General features: G+C 43.0%; 2 protein-coding genes across 5 annotated transcripts in view; one reads left to right on the top strand and one right to left on the bottom strand.

The window, feature by feature from the left end:
* The window catches only part of map4k5 (mitogen-activated protein kinase kinase kinase kinase 5), a 41,797-nt gene extending 33,536 nt beyond the window's left edge, over positions 1-8,261 (bottom strand). For both annotated transcript variants that reach the window (XM_073483168.1, XM_073483169.1), the window contains exons 1-3: positions 7,876-8,261; positions 7,210-7,459; positions 2,714-2,771 (exon numbers count right to left, since the gene is read on the bottom strand). In XM_073483168.1, coding sequence (XP_073339269.1) covers positions 2,714-2,771; positions 7,210-7,317 — 166 coding nt within the window. In that variant the 5' untranslated portion in view covers positions 7,318-7,459; positions 7,876-8,261. The remainder of the gene's footprint in view (positions 1-2,713; positions 2,772-7,209; positions 7,460-7,875) is intronic.
* A 671-nt stretch (positions 8,262-8,932) lies between these two features.
* Positions 8,933-17,134, top strand: atl1 (atlastin GTPase 1). Of its 3 annotated transcripts, none has more exons than XM_073483984.1 (14): positions 8,933-8,966; positions 10,571-10,821; positions 11,190-11,324; positions 11,835-11,939; positions 12,425-12,475; positions 12,712-12,768; positions 13,002-13,094; positions 13,271-13,409; positions 13,873-14,000; positions 14,190-14,246; positions 14,955-15,026; positions 15,319-15,750; positions 16,110-16,124; positions 17,021-17,134. In XM_073483984.1, the coding sequence occupies exons 1-14, from the start codon at positions 8,933-8,935 to the stop codon at positions 17,132-17,134; spliced, it is 1,683 nt and encodes a 560-aa protein (XP_073340085.1). The 3 variants fall into 3 exon arrangements, with proteins under 3 accessions (XP_073340085.1, XP_073340083.1, XP_073340084.1); XM_073483982.1 differs by having other exon boundaries at positions 8,933-8,972; XM_073483983.1 differs by lacking the exon at positions 16,110-16,124.
* Positions 17,135-18,285: the final 1,151 nt, after the last annotated feature.

Here is an 18,285-nt window from a genome sequence, read left to right as displayed (position 1 = left end):
CATTGGCTGGCGGAGATATATCGGTTGCTGTGCGCTCAGCCCTGGCAGCTCCCGCTGCGCAGGGACCTGCTATCGCAGGGGGGGGGGGCGGTCTTCCACCCGCACCCAGAACGCATGGCGCTGTGGGCTTGGCCCCTGAGTGGCTCAGTCTGTCAGCTGTGGGACTCTCACAGCGCGTGATTTCCACCATACAAAGTGCTCGAGCCTCCTCCACTAGGTCCCTGTATGACTGTAAGTGGAGAGTGTTTGAGGGGTGGTGTCACAGAAATGGCCACATTCCCTTTCAGTGTCCAGTAGGAGTGATATTATCATTCTTGCAGGACCTGATTGACAAACGAAAAGCCTTCTCCACGGTTAAGGTGTACTTGGCAGCTATCGCCGCCTGTCACGTGGGGTTTGGAAAGCAAACAGCGAGCCAGCACCCGCTGGTTTGCCGTTTTATGAAGGGAGCGCGCAGGCTTCTCCCCGTGTCCAGACCACTGGTACCACCATGGGATCTGGCTGTGGTTCTGGAGGGTCTTAAAGGACCTCCCTTTGAGCCACTGGAGGGAGCAGACTTGAAACACGTGTCTCTCAAGACAGTGTTGTTACTGGCTCTGGCTTCGGCTAAACGGGTTAGTGACATCCATGCGCTTTCGGTGCATTCGTCATGCGCTCAGCTCTTCCCGGGGGATGTAAGGATGATTTTGAAGCCCAACCCGGCTTTTGTGCCTAAGGTGGTCGGCTCAATTTCTCCTATTGACCTTGTGGCCTTTGCTGCTTCACCAGGAGAGCAGCGGTCACATGCGTTGTGTCCAGTCCGTGCGGTGCGCACTTACATGGATAGGACAAAGGGTTTCAGGAGGAGCGATCAGCTGTTCGTCTCCTGGGCTAATCCTCATAAGGGAAAACCTATCACAAAGCAGCGCCTATCCCACTGGGTGGTGGAGGCAATTGCTTTGGCGTATACGAGTCAGGGTTTGCAGCCACCTGTGGGCCTGCGAGCGCACTCGACTCGGGGTTTGGCCGCATCCTGGGCCTTATTCAGGGGAGTTTCTGTTCAGGACATCTGTGCTGCAGCGAGTTGGTCCTCGCCTCTCACTTTTGTCCGCTTCTATAAGCTGGACGTCTCCGCGCCGTGCGTGGCACGCGCGGTTTTGCTGTCCTGATTGGAACAGAGTACTTTTCCCTGTGGGTTGGTGGACGTTAGGTAAGCTTGTCTGGCAATACGGGAGCTACCACATCCCATAGTGAGACATCGAACGAAATATTATGAAAGAGAACTTAAGGTTATTTACATAACCCCGGTTCTCTGAGTAATATGAGTGAGATGTCTCACCAGACATCCCTTCTTGCTTGGGCGAGTGAGAAGAGGTGCTTATCTTGAATGACGTGGTGCCGTCCGCATGCGCTATTTAAGGTAGAGGGGACTACCTGAGGCGGACGGACACGTTTCACCAGCCAATCAGGATTGGCGTAATGAGATTAATGCTTCTGAGGGCTGCAGCGAGGCGTGCATCCCATAGTGAGACATCTCACTCATATTACTCAGAGAACCGGGGTTATGTAAATAACCTTAAGTTACTAGTTACTTTGCAGATTCAGATTATTGAGTGTTAGGCTATTTCTTGTGACGCGTAACCAATCAGAAAGTGTTTTGAGCAGGATATCGAGTGAGACCACAGAGTGGCAAACACAGCGAGAGAGAGAGGATGCTGCATCAGAGCCAAAGCAGCGCACTTTTAAATTAATTAATTTTGTCGGCAATTGGACAAAAAAAAAGCGCAGATACTGATAATCGAAAAAACTCTTGAATAACAGCTCTGATAATCCATCTATTTCTAATAAAATTAATTGTAATTGGCAGCCCTGAGGTGTGGATGAACCATTTCTATTCTCAAAAGTGATAACAGCAAGTAGCAAGTAAAATACGTCCCTTTCCCTTCTTCTGCCTTTTCTTCCAATTTACAGCTAAGCTCTCTGATCCTCTGCTTCACACAGAGACACGGACACAGACACACTAATCTGCCCGATCTCCTATATTCTGGCAGAATGTGTCTATGCATTAAATAAGAGCTCAGGACCTTCACAGTCTTATCAGGAAGTTTAAAAAAAACATGTTCGGAACGATCACTTTGAACTTCCAGCTCAAACACAGAACAAAATGCTACCTGACCTGAAGTAGTCAAAACCTATAAATCTCAGACACAACCATCCCACAAGTGCCACATCCTCTCACTGCCAGCCTAACAGTAACACGATGAATGAAAAGAGAAAACAAACAGCAGTGAATCTCTTCCTTCGCTGACTGGTAATCAGCTGAGCTCAGTCTGGCTGCTGATGGCATAAAGCCCCCGTCGTAATCCCACTAATCTGGATCGCACTAACTCTGTCACTAGGTCACCAACAGCGCAGACCCCAGAGCTGGGCACAGTCACTAATGTCCTCCTCTTCTTCTTCCTCACATAAAAGATCTCACTTGTGGAAGAGGAAATGTTTCTTTAACAACTGAAGCTAAAATATATCTACGACAGTGTGTCTATGAGCACATAAATATGTGCAATCATGAGTATTGGCGCTGTACAACAATATTTTTCCTTTTTAGTACTTTTTGTGCATTCCATTCAAAACCCTGGAAAATTCCAGACTTGTTTTCCAGACTTCTCCATATTTTTCAGCTCAAAAAACAGCACTGTGATGAGAAAAACTGAGATAATGACAAGATCACCCTTACCTGGTTCCAACTTTATGATCTTCACAGCAGCGAGCTCCCCAGTTTGTATGTTTCGGGCCTGAAAGACACAACAGCACGATAGTCAGTGATGCTACAAATATCACACTATGTTACGATCACTGCTTAATCAATCATAGATTGCCTTCCACAACAAGTAATGTGATTAGTCAATCTACAGGAAAATAATCTACGGAAACTTCAGTGGCAGTTTCACCTACATAAGCGTTAAACCAATAAGTGTCATTGGATGATCCTTTCGCCTCTGTGAGAACTGGAGTGAAAACATTTAACCGTGGGATACAAATGGCAGCACCTCCATTAGACCAATCCACCGTCATTACATTCTCAAATTGTGGCAAACCCATCAGTCACCTCTGCTGAAATCAAACTTTAAGTTTGCTTAGACAAGCATCTTCACCAAAGGTCATTAGGTCAACCTGTGGACATGGTTAGTCAGCAGGGAGACGCTAGCCAGTCTGTCCACAACTATGACAGTAAACCTTTAAATACTCTTGCTGTAGATGACTTATGATTTAGTCAATCTTCAAGTTACGTAATTTATTCATTCTTGAAATTCTTTTAGATTTTTTCTGTATGTTTGTGCCGCACCATCCACACAGTGTGATATTTTATTATGCCAACAGCTGCATCTCAGTGGCGTGAGATGTAAATACATGTCCATTCATCATCTGTGAAATTTGTATCTTAAAGCAGGCAGCACTGACTTCTGAAACCAGGTCAAGACGGGATGCTCCCTAATCCGTGGGAGTGAAGCAATGGTACAAGCAGCTAAGTCAGCCATAAACCATAAAACCCTCCAGCACGGCCACCTTTCAACACAGGGAATGTGCTGCTGATTCACACACACAAACTGTTCACCACACAAAGCTTGAACTTGCTCTACTACACACACACAACAGAAAACCAGTTTACAAACACATTGCTGTATGTATGCGTATGTACTGTACAAAGGCATATTTAGTTAACCTTCAACTGTGGACAGAGTTTATTTCGGTAATGACCGAGTACTTTCTTGCGTCCTGTGTCTATCTTCACATTTCCTGAAGTTACTAACCTGAGAACTAATACCCAAAAAGGGGAAGTTCTGAACTGACTGTTCAAATCTTTGATGCATCAACTTCAACAACCTGAAACAATCTTCGACTGTAAGAAGAAGTAGTCTGGCATGTAACAGACCTCTAAAGACACGAGGTTTGACACAAGATCAATCACTAGTGAGACTGACGGAAAAACAGGTGTCTATGTAGACCGAAGGCAGACAGGGACTTTACAAAACCAAAAATGATTTCCTTATACCTAATAGTTAACAACAAGGAAGTTGTTGCAAACTATGAAGGGGCTTATCGACGTGTGTAGGATCCTTTGGCTCCTTCCCTCTAGAGCTGCACAATTAATTGAAATATAATCGAAATTACAATATTCAAATTGCAAAAAGCTGCAGTTTTTTGAGTAAGCATTGACAAACAGCATTATAATGCAGTACTGTAGTGCTGCAGAGATGTCCTGGTCTACAAATCTTGTAGACGTAAGAAAACGTTTGTTTGGGATTGTTTGTTTTACATTGAAAAGGATGCTGAATTGATAAAGATCTGTGTCCTATCCACGATGCAATAGAAATATTTGTTTCTAAACTAAATCTAATCAGGATAATATAGTAAATCGCAATTATTTTGACCTGGATAATCAAACATTAAGTTTTCACCATCCAATGTCTAATGTCAAGTAAACCTCTAAACAGAATCCTAGCATATGAAGGGATATTATAACAACACACTGCACTGAGAGCCAAGGCTATGACATGATAATGTAGACAAATTAATCATTATCGCCAGGGACAAAGAATATGTGATTCTCAAATTATTATAATCAGATGTAATGAATCATCCAAGGCGAGGAATGCTGTGTGCCCGTTAAAATTCAACTGAGCACAGAGTAAACTGAGTGGGCCAAAAGGAGGACTTTTCCCAATTTGAGGTGTTTCCGCTGTCAGCGCGGCCCTGAACACACCCACAGTGAAACGCGTGTTTAGACAGGGGCCTGATCATATTTCAGGCCGCTGCAGCCCCGCAGCCTGCGAGCTGTGAGAGAATACCAGGCGCAGCATTCCACTGGTGGCCCGTCTGGGGGTGGGGGCTGGCCACTGAGGCTTTGTATGGAGAGGGACCATGACAGGCCGCCTGAACTATCACACCCTGGATCACATGGATCGTCTGTTTATCTGTGGCAGATGAATAAACAAGAAAGTTCTACAGCAAAACACTACTGCCAACAGACAGCAGGAATAATCTGTTTAAATGATCGTGTTTAGCTGAACAGTTTGTGTAAAGACTTTCGTTTATCTCATATCTCATTGAAAAAATGAGAAGTGAGATTCAGCAGCACAGTGCCAGCTGTCTCTCCAGTGCATGCCAATGAAGAATTGATACTCACACAGCCATAGAGAAATATGTTTCTATGGATTTTATGATGTAATTTGCAAATTTCGAGCAACTATGAGAAAAAATATGAACAGAAATGTTTTACCTCTGGGACAGGAACTGTGTACATTTGCTTACCTACGATATTGAAATCTACCATATTAGTGCTATTAAAAATATATATATTTCAAGTTCATATCAAGTTTCATGTCTGCCAGGACAAAATATTTTGTGAAATCATAGTAAAGTTCAACTAAACCTCTGAAACAGGCCTGTGTTGGGCAATGTGTTTATTTGACTGTGTAAATGTTGCTGCGAAGCTTGTGTGAAACTCGAGGGGCTTCGAGAGTTTGCAAATATAGTACTTGAATGCTTCCTTGTTTTCTTTAAAGATAAAAATGCTGTAGCTGATAGTCTGGCAACATGTAGCCTATACATGTATCATTGTGTCATCCATATTGAGGGTAATTTGTACAACTTAAGTTCAATAAAGGTAATTCAACCCAAAATTGGATATTAATCTTTTCTATCTTTAATAGATGAGTTAATATTGGCGCTTTGGATTTGGCATGGGTAATATTGTCTCCACCACAAAAAGAAAACATTAATGTGGATAAAAAGGACAAGCAGGCACAAGCACTCAGTGTTCACACAACCTGAACAGTCAAACAAGTTCAGAAAATTGTTCCAGTTAACCGTAACGCAGCACGCACAACCAGGAAAAGACAACAGCTAGTTATATCACAATATTTACACAACCTAAATCAAGGGCTGCAACTATTGTTTTCCATTACTGATTAATCTGCAGATGATATTGTTGATTAGTTTACTTATTATTTCAGTATATAAAATTAAGAAAATGCACATCATAGTTTCCCAGAGCACAAAGTGGCATCTTCATACGGCTTGTTCTGTCTCACCAAAAACAAGGTACACATACTTATGTACTGTAATTAAGCACAAGTCCTGGATACTCGAACTTTTAGTTGAGTATTTAAATTTTCTGTGACCTTGTACTTTAACTCCACTGCATTTTAGAGGAAGTACTGCACTTTTTTACACCGCTTCCTTTTATCTGACAGATATACCTACTATGCAGATGAAGATTTTAAAAGGTTCAGCGACCATATAAAATATCAAGAATTGTTATACTGTAAATTAAACCACCAAAACAAACATAAAATAGCTACAATCAGCTCCACCTTGACCAGCAACATTATAATCCTGCTAACATGCTAATACACCAGCAATAATAGCACGATAGTATAAAATAACTATGAGAGAATATTTTGCCTGCTTATAGGGAACTTCTTCTGCACTTTAATTTAATTACAACTCTGAATACGGGACATAATGTGCAATGAGGTATTTTGTAGTTAGTGGTATACGTCTCCTTTACTCTGTGGTGAAGGAATGAGTTAGATCATTTACTCACATGCACAGCAAATATTTGGCAGTAGACTGAATCAATTGCCAAAACTGTTGCAGACTTCAATCTTCTGACTGATTAATCAACTTATCACTGCAGTAAAGTAAACTTATGTTACATCTACCAACTGATATATAACCCAAGTTGTTCCATGTGACATTATTGTAAGATAAGTTGAATTTTGATTCCCACCATTTAAAAAGGTGCAATATGTAAGAATTGGACACCTTTCGAATTCAATCCAAACAAATAAAGGGCAGCATATCAGTAACCACTAACTGCTGCTAAGTGCTGTTAGCTTGTTAGCTCAGGTAGCTGTGCAGCTTTTGGTCTGGACTGGGTGCTTGGCTAACTTGTAACTCTGTAATTTGAATATTAAAACTAGATTTTTTTCCACATAGCACCTTTAAATCTCCGTCAATAAGAGTATTTCTGCAGAAGACTCCAGCAGTGGATGCAAAACTTGGCCCTCCCTCAACAGCTACTGTCAAATGTGCTCGCCACATGTTATCATGACTTCCAAATCATACAACACTCTGCTTTAAATTAGGACGATTACTCATGTGATGGGAAGCCAAGACACGTCCAGCTCTGGTGACAGGCTGTGGGAACCCCAAGCTTCACTGTACCTTGTACACGTCTCCATATGTGCCACTTCCCACCCTCTGAATGAGCTCGAAGTCATGCTGAGGGTTCCTCCTCTGGATTTCACCGCTTGGCCGGGGAAAGATATCCATGGTAGCTTGAACCAGACGATTCTTTACATTTAGTTGGCTTGATCAAATCTGGTGGTGGTGGTGGTGGTGGTTTGATGAAGCAAAGATCCTGAATATGACTTAATCACTGTTACTCAGAGGGTCCTTCTCCGTGATCCATGTCCTGAAAGAGACAAGTGTAAAGTTTTACAAGACAGCCTTTACATAAAGTTAATTAAAAAACTGCAAAAATAGTAACACACACTTGATAGAAATTTCATTCAAGTGCGTCTAAAGCATCAAAACAGATGAGGACATTGATATTCTGGCACATGTCCTGACATCTGTCAGCCCAAACTCAGCTTACACTCAAATAAAAGTTGTTCAGAGCTCATAACAGAGTATGTAACACACCACTACAATAACATTAGCGTGTATATAACATGAGCACGACCAGCAAATAGCCGGAGCCAGGTCTGACATGACAGATAAAAATGGGTGAGTTATAGGGGGGCTTAGCATCCAGCTAGCAGCTAATGCTAGCTAGCAAAACGTTAAGTTAGCTTCGCTGCTGGTTTCCCAAACTTCAACCGTGCCTACCTTTCACAATGCAAACACCGTGGACGAGCGCGTCTCGCATTTTAAACCAAGTCGAGATCTTTTACCCGTAGGATGGCGTCGAGTAAAGAAAAGCAGCCCCCCTTTGTTATCGAGGAAACAGTAATAAACTTCAGTCTTCTGCTGCTGCTGCTGCTCACTCCGTCTCCCTCAGTGCAACGGCGGCACAGTCCACTTCAACAATACCACTAAGTTTAGCCGTTGACATGTCATTTCCTCCCGCCGACAGTTTTAGAGAAGCCTCGGACTCGTGTGTACAATAACAGCGGTGAACTACATTAATAATGTCAAGTATTAGCTCCTAAATTCACTCCCAAAAACCACCCGAGGAAAGAAAAGCAACAGTCTGCCGCTGCTAATCTCTCTGGACCCGCAGTTACAGGATCCCGATGCCGCGTTCACGAGCTCCTCGGAAAAATCGGAGCCCCTCACTAGAAAAATCAATACAACGTCAAACATGTCTGACTCCCACGCAGTCACAAACAAATCGCAACACGACGCATGTAACAACAAGTATACTTTCTTAATCTTCGAGGTTAAATACAAGTGAGTAACAAATAAAGCATTTCTCTCTTAAACGTAGTGGAAAAGAACTTACTTATCTGTATAAAAAGTAAGAAGTCTGGATATTCCCGATGGTACCCGAAGGCAGCATGTGATCCCGATCTCTTTGTAGTTACCGCCACCTAGCGGCAGCAGCTGGAGATGTATTTTCCAGCCTACATTAAAAAACAGACTTGACGTGCAGTTCACCCCCTCTGCTCCACACACAGTTTAACACAGTGCGCGAGGAGCCACGTTCATTTTTTCCGCATTATAAACCTGCTATTTTTTTTTTTAACAGAGAGGGGGAACAACAGACACCAGCGCCCCCTGGCGGCCGGTGCGAGCCGCGCATGACGCTGGGAATAAAAAGCTCCATCATCCTCCTGCCATACGAGCATCGTTTTCGCTGGAGATTGAGCATCCTCCCTACACCCATGACTGCCGACTAGGGCCGCTCATTAACGGACAAACAGAGGGATTTAAGGACAGTATTATGGCGAAGCACCGTAAAGACAGAGACAGCTGGGGTGAGTGTACGTACAATTTGATATTTCATGCTTTTCCTTGACGCACATACGTTTTTTTTTTCTTCTTATGCCTGCCGAGGCGAGGGTGTAAGCGTTGCAGCCAATTAGATGTTTATTCTAAGACTCCATCATGAAGGGCTTGTTTTCGTTTCGACTTGATTGTGACCAGTGTTTTTATCTCTATATGTAATATTGCTGCTAATGAGGAATACATTTTTTTTTTGTATTTTTTTTTTTTTTTACTGCATGGATATCGCTCAATCAAGCATAAACGGACAGATATTTAACAATAAAAGCATATGTTCTGGCATTGAAACCTGTGGTGAAAGGTGTTTCCTATAATCAGCATACAGGAAATGCTCTGTAGGGACGGTTCAGGCCCCAGAAAGGCCTGAAAATAACCTTCTGATTTCATTGTTTATCACACTGAGCCTCTCATGATGTCTGTGGTGCATCTGCCATCAAATTATGTAATATTGCATCAGTAAATAGCTTGTCACTATCCCCATCAGCATCATCTTTCTACCGGCCATCCCTGCTATCATCATCATCACCACCTCCACCACCATGATAATGATAACCAGCATCCCAGTTGTCACTGACATCACTCTTAACTTTGAATCCAGGCCTGCAAGGGGTAAAAAAAAAAAAAAAAAAAGGGGAGACTGAATGACTATCAGGGAAATAAGGGGGAAATTGTGCTGTTTGTCAGCAGGAGAGTTTATCTGCTCTGACCCACTTTGAGCAGACACAGCTTCTGACGTCTTTGCTTGTTTTAAGGGCAGCAGCAGCAGCAACATGATCAGGGTAACCAGGCAGGCTCCTGCCGGGCCGGGTGAGGCCTTTTTGCAGGAGATGTGAAGTCAAACCGACAGTCCTCTTCAGCCAGAGAGGAAACCTTGGATGATTCCTCCTTAAATTATTCACCGTGCATTCTTGGCCCCCTGCATTAATCTTTTAGCACGCCCCCAAATTTTGCTACTCTTTCAATCTGACACAGTGCCTTTTGTGAGTTTACGCGCATGCTTAATTTGCAATTAGATGCACACAGATGGGAGTGAGAGATGTGTGAGAGGTTTTTCTTCTTTCTCGTCAACCTCAGGAATCATTTCGTGCTCAGCAGACACAAGTTTACATTTCATGAATGGGGTTTGGCAGCTAAAATCTCTGCATCAGGACGGTCATGCAGCTTGCGAGCTCCACACGAGACAGCTGAGACTGGAAAACACACTGAGTCACTGCCTGGAAAGTGCCGGAAAAAGCTCTGAACGCACATGATCTCATTGGATATAAACAGATGGGATGGATGGCATGACGTGATTCATTATTAGTATTAACAGGTTTGCAGGCGATGCTATCGATCCTGGGCCGAACAGGAAGGAGTAATGGACTCAAATTTCCTGTTTCCTCTCTTAATGGACGTTTAAGTTCATCTCTTATCACTGGGATAACTTCTAGCTCCTCAATCACTCACTGAAAAAACATTTTAGTTTCACTTTCAGGTGTAATTCTGCAGAGAAATATCACCAGACAAAATAATAATCATCAACATGATCATTTCTCTGCATGTAAACATAATTAAAGATCATTATCTTGTCTTCCAGGGTCCCTCGGTGACAAAAATGTCTACGACTGGAGCTCAGAGGAGGAGGAGCCGGACGGACGAGCCCGGCCCGTGCAGGTGCTGCTGGTCAAAGACGACCACACCTTCGAGCTGGATGAGGTGGCGCTGAGCCGCATCCTGCTGGCGGAGGAGGTCAGAGACCGAGAGGTGGTGGCCATCTCTGTGGCCGGAGCTTTCCGCAAGGGCAAGTCTTTCCTCATGGACTTCATGCTGCGTTATATGTACAACCATGTAAGTATGTGGGGTCTGTGCAATGTGTGCACTTTTTTGGGGGTGGGGTAAATGTAAACCAGCAACAAGATGGTGATGATAATGTGGTCTGCATCTTCACATTAAGAGTTCAACATCGAGTAAACACTGTCCATCATTTAAAGGAGCTACCGGCCGCTGCATCTGCATGTGCCGCCACTGCCATGACATCAAAAGACCCATCCTCCATTTACGTTTCATAGAAATCTCTTGAGTAGTTTCTGTGTAATCCTGCTGACAAACCAACCCACCAACTAATAGACACGGGTGGAAACATGACCTCCCTGGCAGAGGTAGCTTTAAGATATTTAATCCATTGACACCAACACTTCTGATCCCGTTGTGCTCAGGCTTCTGAAGGCTGGCTCGGAGATAACGAAGAGCCTCTGACCGGCTTCTCCTGGAGGGGGGGCTCAGAGAGGGAGACCACCGGGATCCAGATCTGGAGCGAGGTCTTCCTGGTGGACAAACCGGACGGAAGAAAGGTGAAGTCTGTCACTGAATTACATTATTACACCATTACGACGCATGCAGGTGCAAAGAGACATGATTAAATATGTCATGGATACTTTATTAACCTTTGCCCGTGTTTTAACACTACCTTTTTTTTTTCACACTTGAAGGAAGCCAGTTTTGCATTTAGACATTTCCAACTCGCTTCTTTTACGCTTGCATCAGCAAATCTAAAGTCTGCAAAGAAGGCAGCAGCAAAGCCAACAAAAAGCAAGAGTGCTTCTGGTTGTCAGCTTTAAATCTGACCTTATTTTATTGTACTTTTGTCCCTTTCAAGCACATTTCCCCTTTTTAAATCTCCACTCTGATCCAAACCAACTAGCTGATGAGCTCAACTGGTTCCTTTACTCATTTCTCGTGTCATTAAAGGAGTTCATCTCTAATCCCCCACACACTTTCCTCAGTGCGATACAGGAATGCTGAACGTAAGGATTACCTCGCAGCAGAGGTCAGCAAGTGTCTTTATCTGTTTCATTTCACAGGTCGCTGTATTGCTAATGGACACACAAGGCACGTTTGACAGCCAGTCGACACTGAGGGATTCAGCCACTGTGTTCGCACTGAGCACCATGATAAGCTCCATGCAGGTACAGTGACCTTCACCCGTCTGACGTAGCTGCGCTTTAGTAATTAGCATATTCATGTGCATGAATGAACATAGGTTTTTGTTTTCATCAATCAGTAGGTGATGAAATGGTAATGACTTGTCAGATTCCCAGGGCATTTGAGCTTTCCACCCTGTGTCAGAGGAAAATGGCTGTCGTGTGACTATGAGCCTCAGCGGTACTGAACTTCTATTTGGTAGCAAATGCTAGCATGCTAACACACGAAACAATACTGGTCAACATGGTTAACATTATAGCTACTAAATTTAGCATTGTTAGCGTGCTGATATCAGCATTTAGCTCGTAACACTGCTGTCCCTGTGAGTGACGCCTCACTGAGCTGCTAGCTTTGACTGTTATGTTCCTTTATTTTCACACACCAGAGGCTTTTTATTAAATATGTGTACTACATACTTCCACTTATGAACTTATACTATAAATGAATGTGTTTTTTTTTTTTTTTTCAGGTTTACAACATCTCACAGAATGTACAAGAGGACGACCTTCAGCACTTGCAGGTAAAACTGTCAAGTGTCAACACTGGAGCATAATGGAGCGCTGCAAGTGCAAGGTCCTGATGTGAAACCTATTGCTAGTCAGAAATGCATATTAGTGTGAGGCTATATGCGTTGGCTTATAGTATAAACATAAATCATTTGAAATAAAAAACAATTGAGCCGTTCCTGTTGGTCTTATATAAACATTCACATCATTTCACATCCTCTCAGATTTTGTCTCATCCATCTTATTTCAGCTTTTCACCGAGTACGGCAGATTAGCGATGGAGGAGACGTTCCTCAAACCTTTCCAGGTACAGTTTATCACTTTCACTTGTTGGTAGGATTTTTCTACAGTTGCATCCACATGTCAGGAAGTGACATTTTGCACATTTGTTATTTCAACAATTGGAGGGCTACAGGGTGCGACTGTTTCAAATTGAACAACTGTTTTGCACTCAAACTGCTGAGAAAATGCAGTGAAATATACAATTTGATCATAATGTACATCAACAAGAGTCACATGGTAGTGTCTTTTTTTCCTTAGTCGATGATTTTCCTCGTTCGAGACTGGAGCTTTCCGTACGAGTTTTCCTACGGACAGGAAGGAGGCATGAAGTTCCTCGAGAAGCGACTGAAGGTGTGTTGTCACCCCTCAGTCTGAGGCTGGAAGTGAAATAGTCCTGTTGCGTCAGTGTTCTCTGTTGCGATGTCCAACGTCCTACTGATAACGTGTAGTTTTAAACATACCACAAGTACACATGTGGCTAATTCAGCGTCTAAAGCCTGATACGTGTGTTCTCGTTGGTGGTGTAGATCTCAGAGAACCAGCATGAAGAGCTGCAGAACGTGCGTAAACACATCCACTCCTGCTTCACCAACATCTCCTGTTTCCTCATGCCTCACCCAGGCCTCAAAGTGGCCACCAACCCACACTTTGATGGAAGAATTGCAGGTACACGTCCTCTGTCTGTTTTCATTCATTCTTCAGCACCTCTATATGTCTGTCGGTCGGTCTTTCCACAAAGATTTCCCTTTCAGGGCCAGTTTTTCTCCTCAGAGACTGAAACTTGACATTGAGTTCATCACTTCCAAAGCTTCACCTTTCCACCAACTTTCATGAATATCGTTCTTGTGTTTTTTTCTGTAATCCTTCTGACAAACAGAGGAGGTAAATATGTAACCACACAGCCGGTGCAGGGTTGAGTATTAATGAATTGTGCAGGAGCAGGTGGTGCACTGGAGCTTGTGAGAAAGAGCGCCTGAGGGAAACAAGCTGTTTGCTGCTCTGAACTGCTTATATTTCCCACTTATTTCCTGGACTTACACCAGAAACTGAATATGACTGAGCAAACACAGTTGAATTTCAGCACGTACTGGAATCACTCACCAGCTGTTCCCTCTGCCTCGCCGTCTAGAGATTGATGGCGATTTCTTAAACAACCTGAAGGTTCTGGTGCCGTGGCTGCTCAGTCCTCGTAACATCGACGTGAAGGAGATCAACGGCAGCAAAATCACCTGCAGAGGCCTGGTGGAGTACTTCAAGGTCAGAACAGAGGACCATCATGTTAAATGAAACACTGTACTTTCCTCTTTTTATAAATAAAACTGTTTAGTCTCTCTGTTCACTGGACATGAAGTCCTATTGTCCTTTCATTATGTTTACTCGTCACTGTTAAACCCTGAGTTTCTGCACACGATTTAAACTAAATCCAACATATTTTCTTTGTTTCAGGCGTATATCAAAATATACCAAGGGGAGGAGCTGCCACATCCAAAATCTATGCTGCAGGTACATTTTCCTCATTACCTTGTTGTTTTATTGCAACTTCCTTTACTGCTTTTGTTTCTATTATAATATATAATGTCGTTAATCGTGATTTGAGACTATATATTAGATTTTGGATGTCGTTATATCGTGATGGCATGAGTGTTGTCTTGTCCTGGTTTTGAAGGCTGAATTACAGTAAAGTGATGTCATTTTCTGAACCTACCAGACTGTTCTACTTGTTCTGATACTTGCCTTTACCCACTTAGTATTGTCACAATATCAATATCGAGGAATTTGGTCAAAAAATATTGTGATATTTGATTTCGAAGTCCTTTTGAGGAGATTTCAAAATATCGCGATATATGTTGTGATGCTATGTTAGGGCCATATTGCCCAGCCCTATTTAAAAGATACTATTAATGTTGGGGTATGTAGTAACGTTGATTTTTTTATGCTTCATTTATAATGTATGTCGTTTTCTAGAGTAGTTAAAGTTCTTAAAGTTGCCTTTCCAAGCATCTGTTCTTGTACTTGCAATGATGGACGTGCTTTGATTTTTTGCCCGATGTTTCGATTAGTTGTTTGTATAATGATTCAAGTGGTTTCAGCGTGCTATGGTTGGTGATCAGCTTGTCACACACTGTGACACGTGTCAGTTAATCTTATCTTACATTATTTAATGTCACCTTAAAATAAATGATCACTGTGTCTTCATCTTCTCGCTCTCAGGCCACAGCAGAGGCGAATAATTTGGCAGCAGTTGCAGCAGCGAAGGATCTGTACAACAAGAAAATGGAGGAGGTATGTGAAAAACGTTTTTTTTAAAGGTACCCTGTGGAGTTATGGCTGCTCTATGGAGCAATGTTTTTACAAGCGAGTCCGCCGTTCATCTCTATCATGGACGCGCCATCAAATGTAGCATTGCAGCAACAAAGGCAGTGAAGAAGAAGTCTCCTGGCAAGTAAACACGGATATAAAATATTGTAAACATTACTTTTATTTGTTTACAAGAAAACTCCACAGGACACCTTCAAGTAAATCCACATCAAACTGTCCACTAGCCGTCTAGCTGACCATCTCGTTGTGTCCCCAGGTCTGTGGGGGTGACCGGCCCTTCCTGGCCCCCAGCGAGCTGCAGGCCCGACACAGCGTCATCAGAGAGGAGGCCCTGCAAGTGTTTCGGGGTGTGAAGAAGATGGGAGGCGAGGAGTTCAGCCGCCGCTACCTGCAGCAGCTGGAGGGAGAAATCGACGAGGTGTTCGTCCAGTACATCAAGCACAATGACTCCAAGAACATTTTCCACGCAGCCCGCACGCCGGCCACCCTGTTCGTGGTCATCTTTGTCATGTACGTGGCTGCGGGCATCACAGGCTTTGTGGGCGTGGACATCATTGCCAGCCTGTGTAACATGATCCTGGGTCTGGCACTGATCACACTCTGCACCTGGGCCTACATCCGGTACTCTGGGGAATACCGAGAACTCGGCGCCGTCATCGACCAGGTGGCTGGTGCACTGTGGGACCAGGTAATTCAAATAAAACATAAACATTCATGAAGGTAAAGGATAAGTTCACACAAATCTGAAATTTCAGCCATTATCTGCTCACTTCTGTGTCGATGGACAGTTGAATGAAGTTTCGTGGTCCAACTACAGTAGATGAGGACTTGTATTTAAATGTTATAGAGACAAACACTAGTTCACATCTTCATCATAAACATAGGTGTTGCAATATCTTTGAACCACTAGAGGGCGACAATCTCCTTTAAATCAATGGCAGAGATTCATCATAGCAGCAATCACTGATCATTGAACACACTTGATGTTATCTATGCATGTATGTGCTCACACTATATATGTTTTTTTCTTTCTAACGCCTCCTGCAGGGGAGCACAAATGAGGTAAGTGAAGCAATCCAAGTGGGAATATTTAATCAAGGCTGGGATTGGGAGAATATCAATAAACTCAAGCTTCCTGAAAAATTGTACTTTGATAAAAACAGGAAACTCGCAGTGAGTTACTGATAGTGAAAAGGTCATGTCATGACATCTGCATGAATCACCAGAACTCTGAGCACGGAATGAAGCCAGGTTCAAAAGTTTTGTTTCATTTTGTTGACATGTTGGTGTCAAAGGTTTGTACAGATAAGAGGGAATGTTGGATATCTCTGTTTCATGACACCATCCATCAGGAAATAATGTAAACAGGAGTAAAATTCTCTATAATTCAGGCCATAAATGATATATGAACATCCTTTAAAGATTTTTAAAAAGAAATATGACCATGAAACTAGGAGGCTTAGTTGCATTCTGGGTAATGTGGAGACCAAATCTTGAGAAAGTAGAGGAATGTGTTTCAGTGCAATGTTGGACCAGTGGGCTGCTTTTCAAAACAATGCGCCTACATTACCCACAATGCAACTTAGCCACTGAGTGACATCACTGGAGGCAATTGATCAGATTGCATGCAGCTTCCTCTGGAGCCACAAAAGGCTTTATACTACTTTTCACACATATGCAGTCGTCCTCCTCAAGACCTGAAAACACACTTTAATGTGTAAACTTGGTGGAGCGACCCTTTAAAGTACAACACACAGTACAGTATGTATAATTTGCTTTTACTTGTACTTTTAATACTTAAGTACATTTTATACCAGATACTTTAAGACTTTTCTTCGAGTACTATTGGCATGGATGACTTTCACTTTTACCAAAGTCATATTTTAATACGACATCTTTACTTTTACCACACTGGTTGGATTCTCTGTCCCTAACCTTGTCCCCTCTCTGCTCCACAGGCTCTCTACAAGCTGTACAATGTAGCGGCCAATCACAGGCACCTGTACCACCACGCCTTCCCCGGGCCTCAGGTGGATGAGGTGGCGGAGGAGCAGGACAAGAAGCGGGACTGATTAGATAAGACAGCAGGGACTTCCTGGTGATGGACAGGTGGAGGAAGAGGAAGAGGACGAGGAGGAGGAACATCCTCACCCATCAGGCACTCTTTTATTCTGGTATTGGCTGGTACTGCCCACCAATACATCCACTACTTTAAACCTATAACGGACTGTATAATGTTCATGTATAGGCAAAGTCAGAGCATCTCCTCAGCAGGCGATGGATGCCATTTATCATTGTCTCCCACGTTTTTGTCTGTGAAAACAAACACCTGTACAGATACTGTAGGAGATCTCGGCACATCCAACCTCCACTCAGCTGTTGGTTTCATATCAGACGGGTTTCTTTTTCCTTCGTTAGTCACCGACAACGATTTTTTCAAAAGTATAGCCAAATCTGTGAACTCCCCCCATTTGTGACGATCGTTCTGTTCTTTGAAGTTTAGTGCTGTTTTTAAAAAATACTATCTATGATCTGCGATGTTTGAAAGCCAAAATATGTACTGTATGTTAAATAATGAAGCGTTACAAGCATCATCAGCATGGTAAATGGTTAATGTCTGTCATCTTTAAGCTCTAAAAACCAGGTATACTTTATAAAAAAAAAAAAAAATCGAGTTTTAATGGTTGTGACAAAGTGGTATCGTGCCATGACATGTAAAAACTGATTTCACATCTACAAAGGCACATTTATTAGTTGTACACAGTTCTGTTTTGGAGGTTGGTTCTGGATCAGGGACATGTAAGAGCACCGGGTGGAAAGACAAAAACAGAGCGACAGCCGCTCAAAGTTTACACAACACAGCCGACATTATCTCTCACTTTGTAGTCCGCTTGCAGTTTTGTAATTACACAGTGATCCTCTGTGTGTGAGTGTGTGTGTGTGTGTGTGTGTGTGTTTGGTCTTTGAGGGGGAAAGAGTGTGTTTGGTTTTTCCATTGTGATGCAGAGGTGGTGGGTGAAACCATTGTTGTGTTTTTTCTCACTGAATGTTCGAGCAAATCCGAGGAATGTAGCTGTTCTGTGGCCGCTGAGGAATCAAAGCGAGTTGTTATTAGGCGGGGCGACGGGCCTGCTTTTGGAAAACGATCCTCATTCCACATCTCTGTCATCATCTTCACACACTTAAGTTGAATCATCTGTAAAAAAACAAAAAAACAAAAAAA

Source organism: Pagrus major, chromosome 16 (assembly GCF_040436345.1).
Source record: "Pagrus major chromosome 16, Pma_NU_1.0".
Classification (NCBI taxonomy): domain Eukaryota; kingdom Metazoa; phylum Chordata; class Actinopteri; order Spariformes; family Sparidae; genus Pagrus; species Pagrus major.
This window is presented reverse-complemented; position numbering and strand designations above follow the sequence as displayed.

Excerpts from the sequence above, each read along its gene's own strand:
- atl1 (XM_073483982.1), top strand. The coding sequence starts at position 8,933 with ATGGCGAAGCACCGTAAAGACAGAGACAGCTGGGGTGAGT. Across the intron at positions 8,973-10,570 it reads CAGAGACAGCTGGGGTGAGT|GGTCCCTCGGTGACAAAAAT; the intron begins GTACGTACAATT and ends CTTGTCTTCCAG. Across the intron at positions 14,001-14,189 it reads GCCTGGTGGAGTACTTCAAG|GCGTATATCAAAATATACCA; the intron begins GTCAGAACAGAG and ends TCTTTGTTTCAG.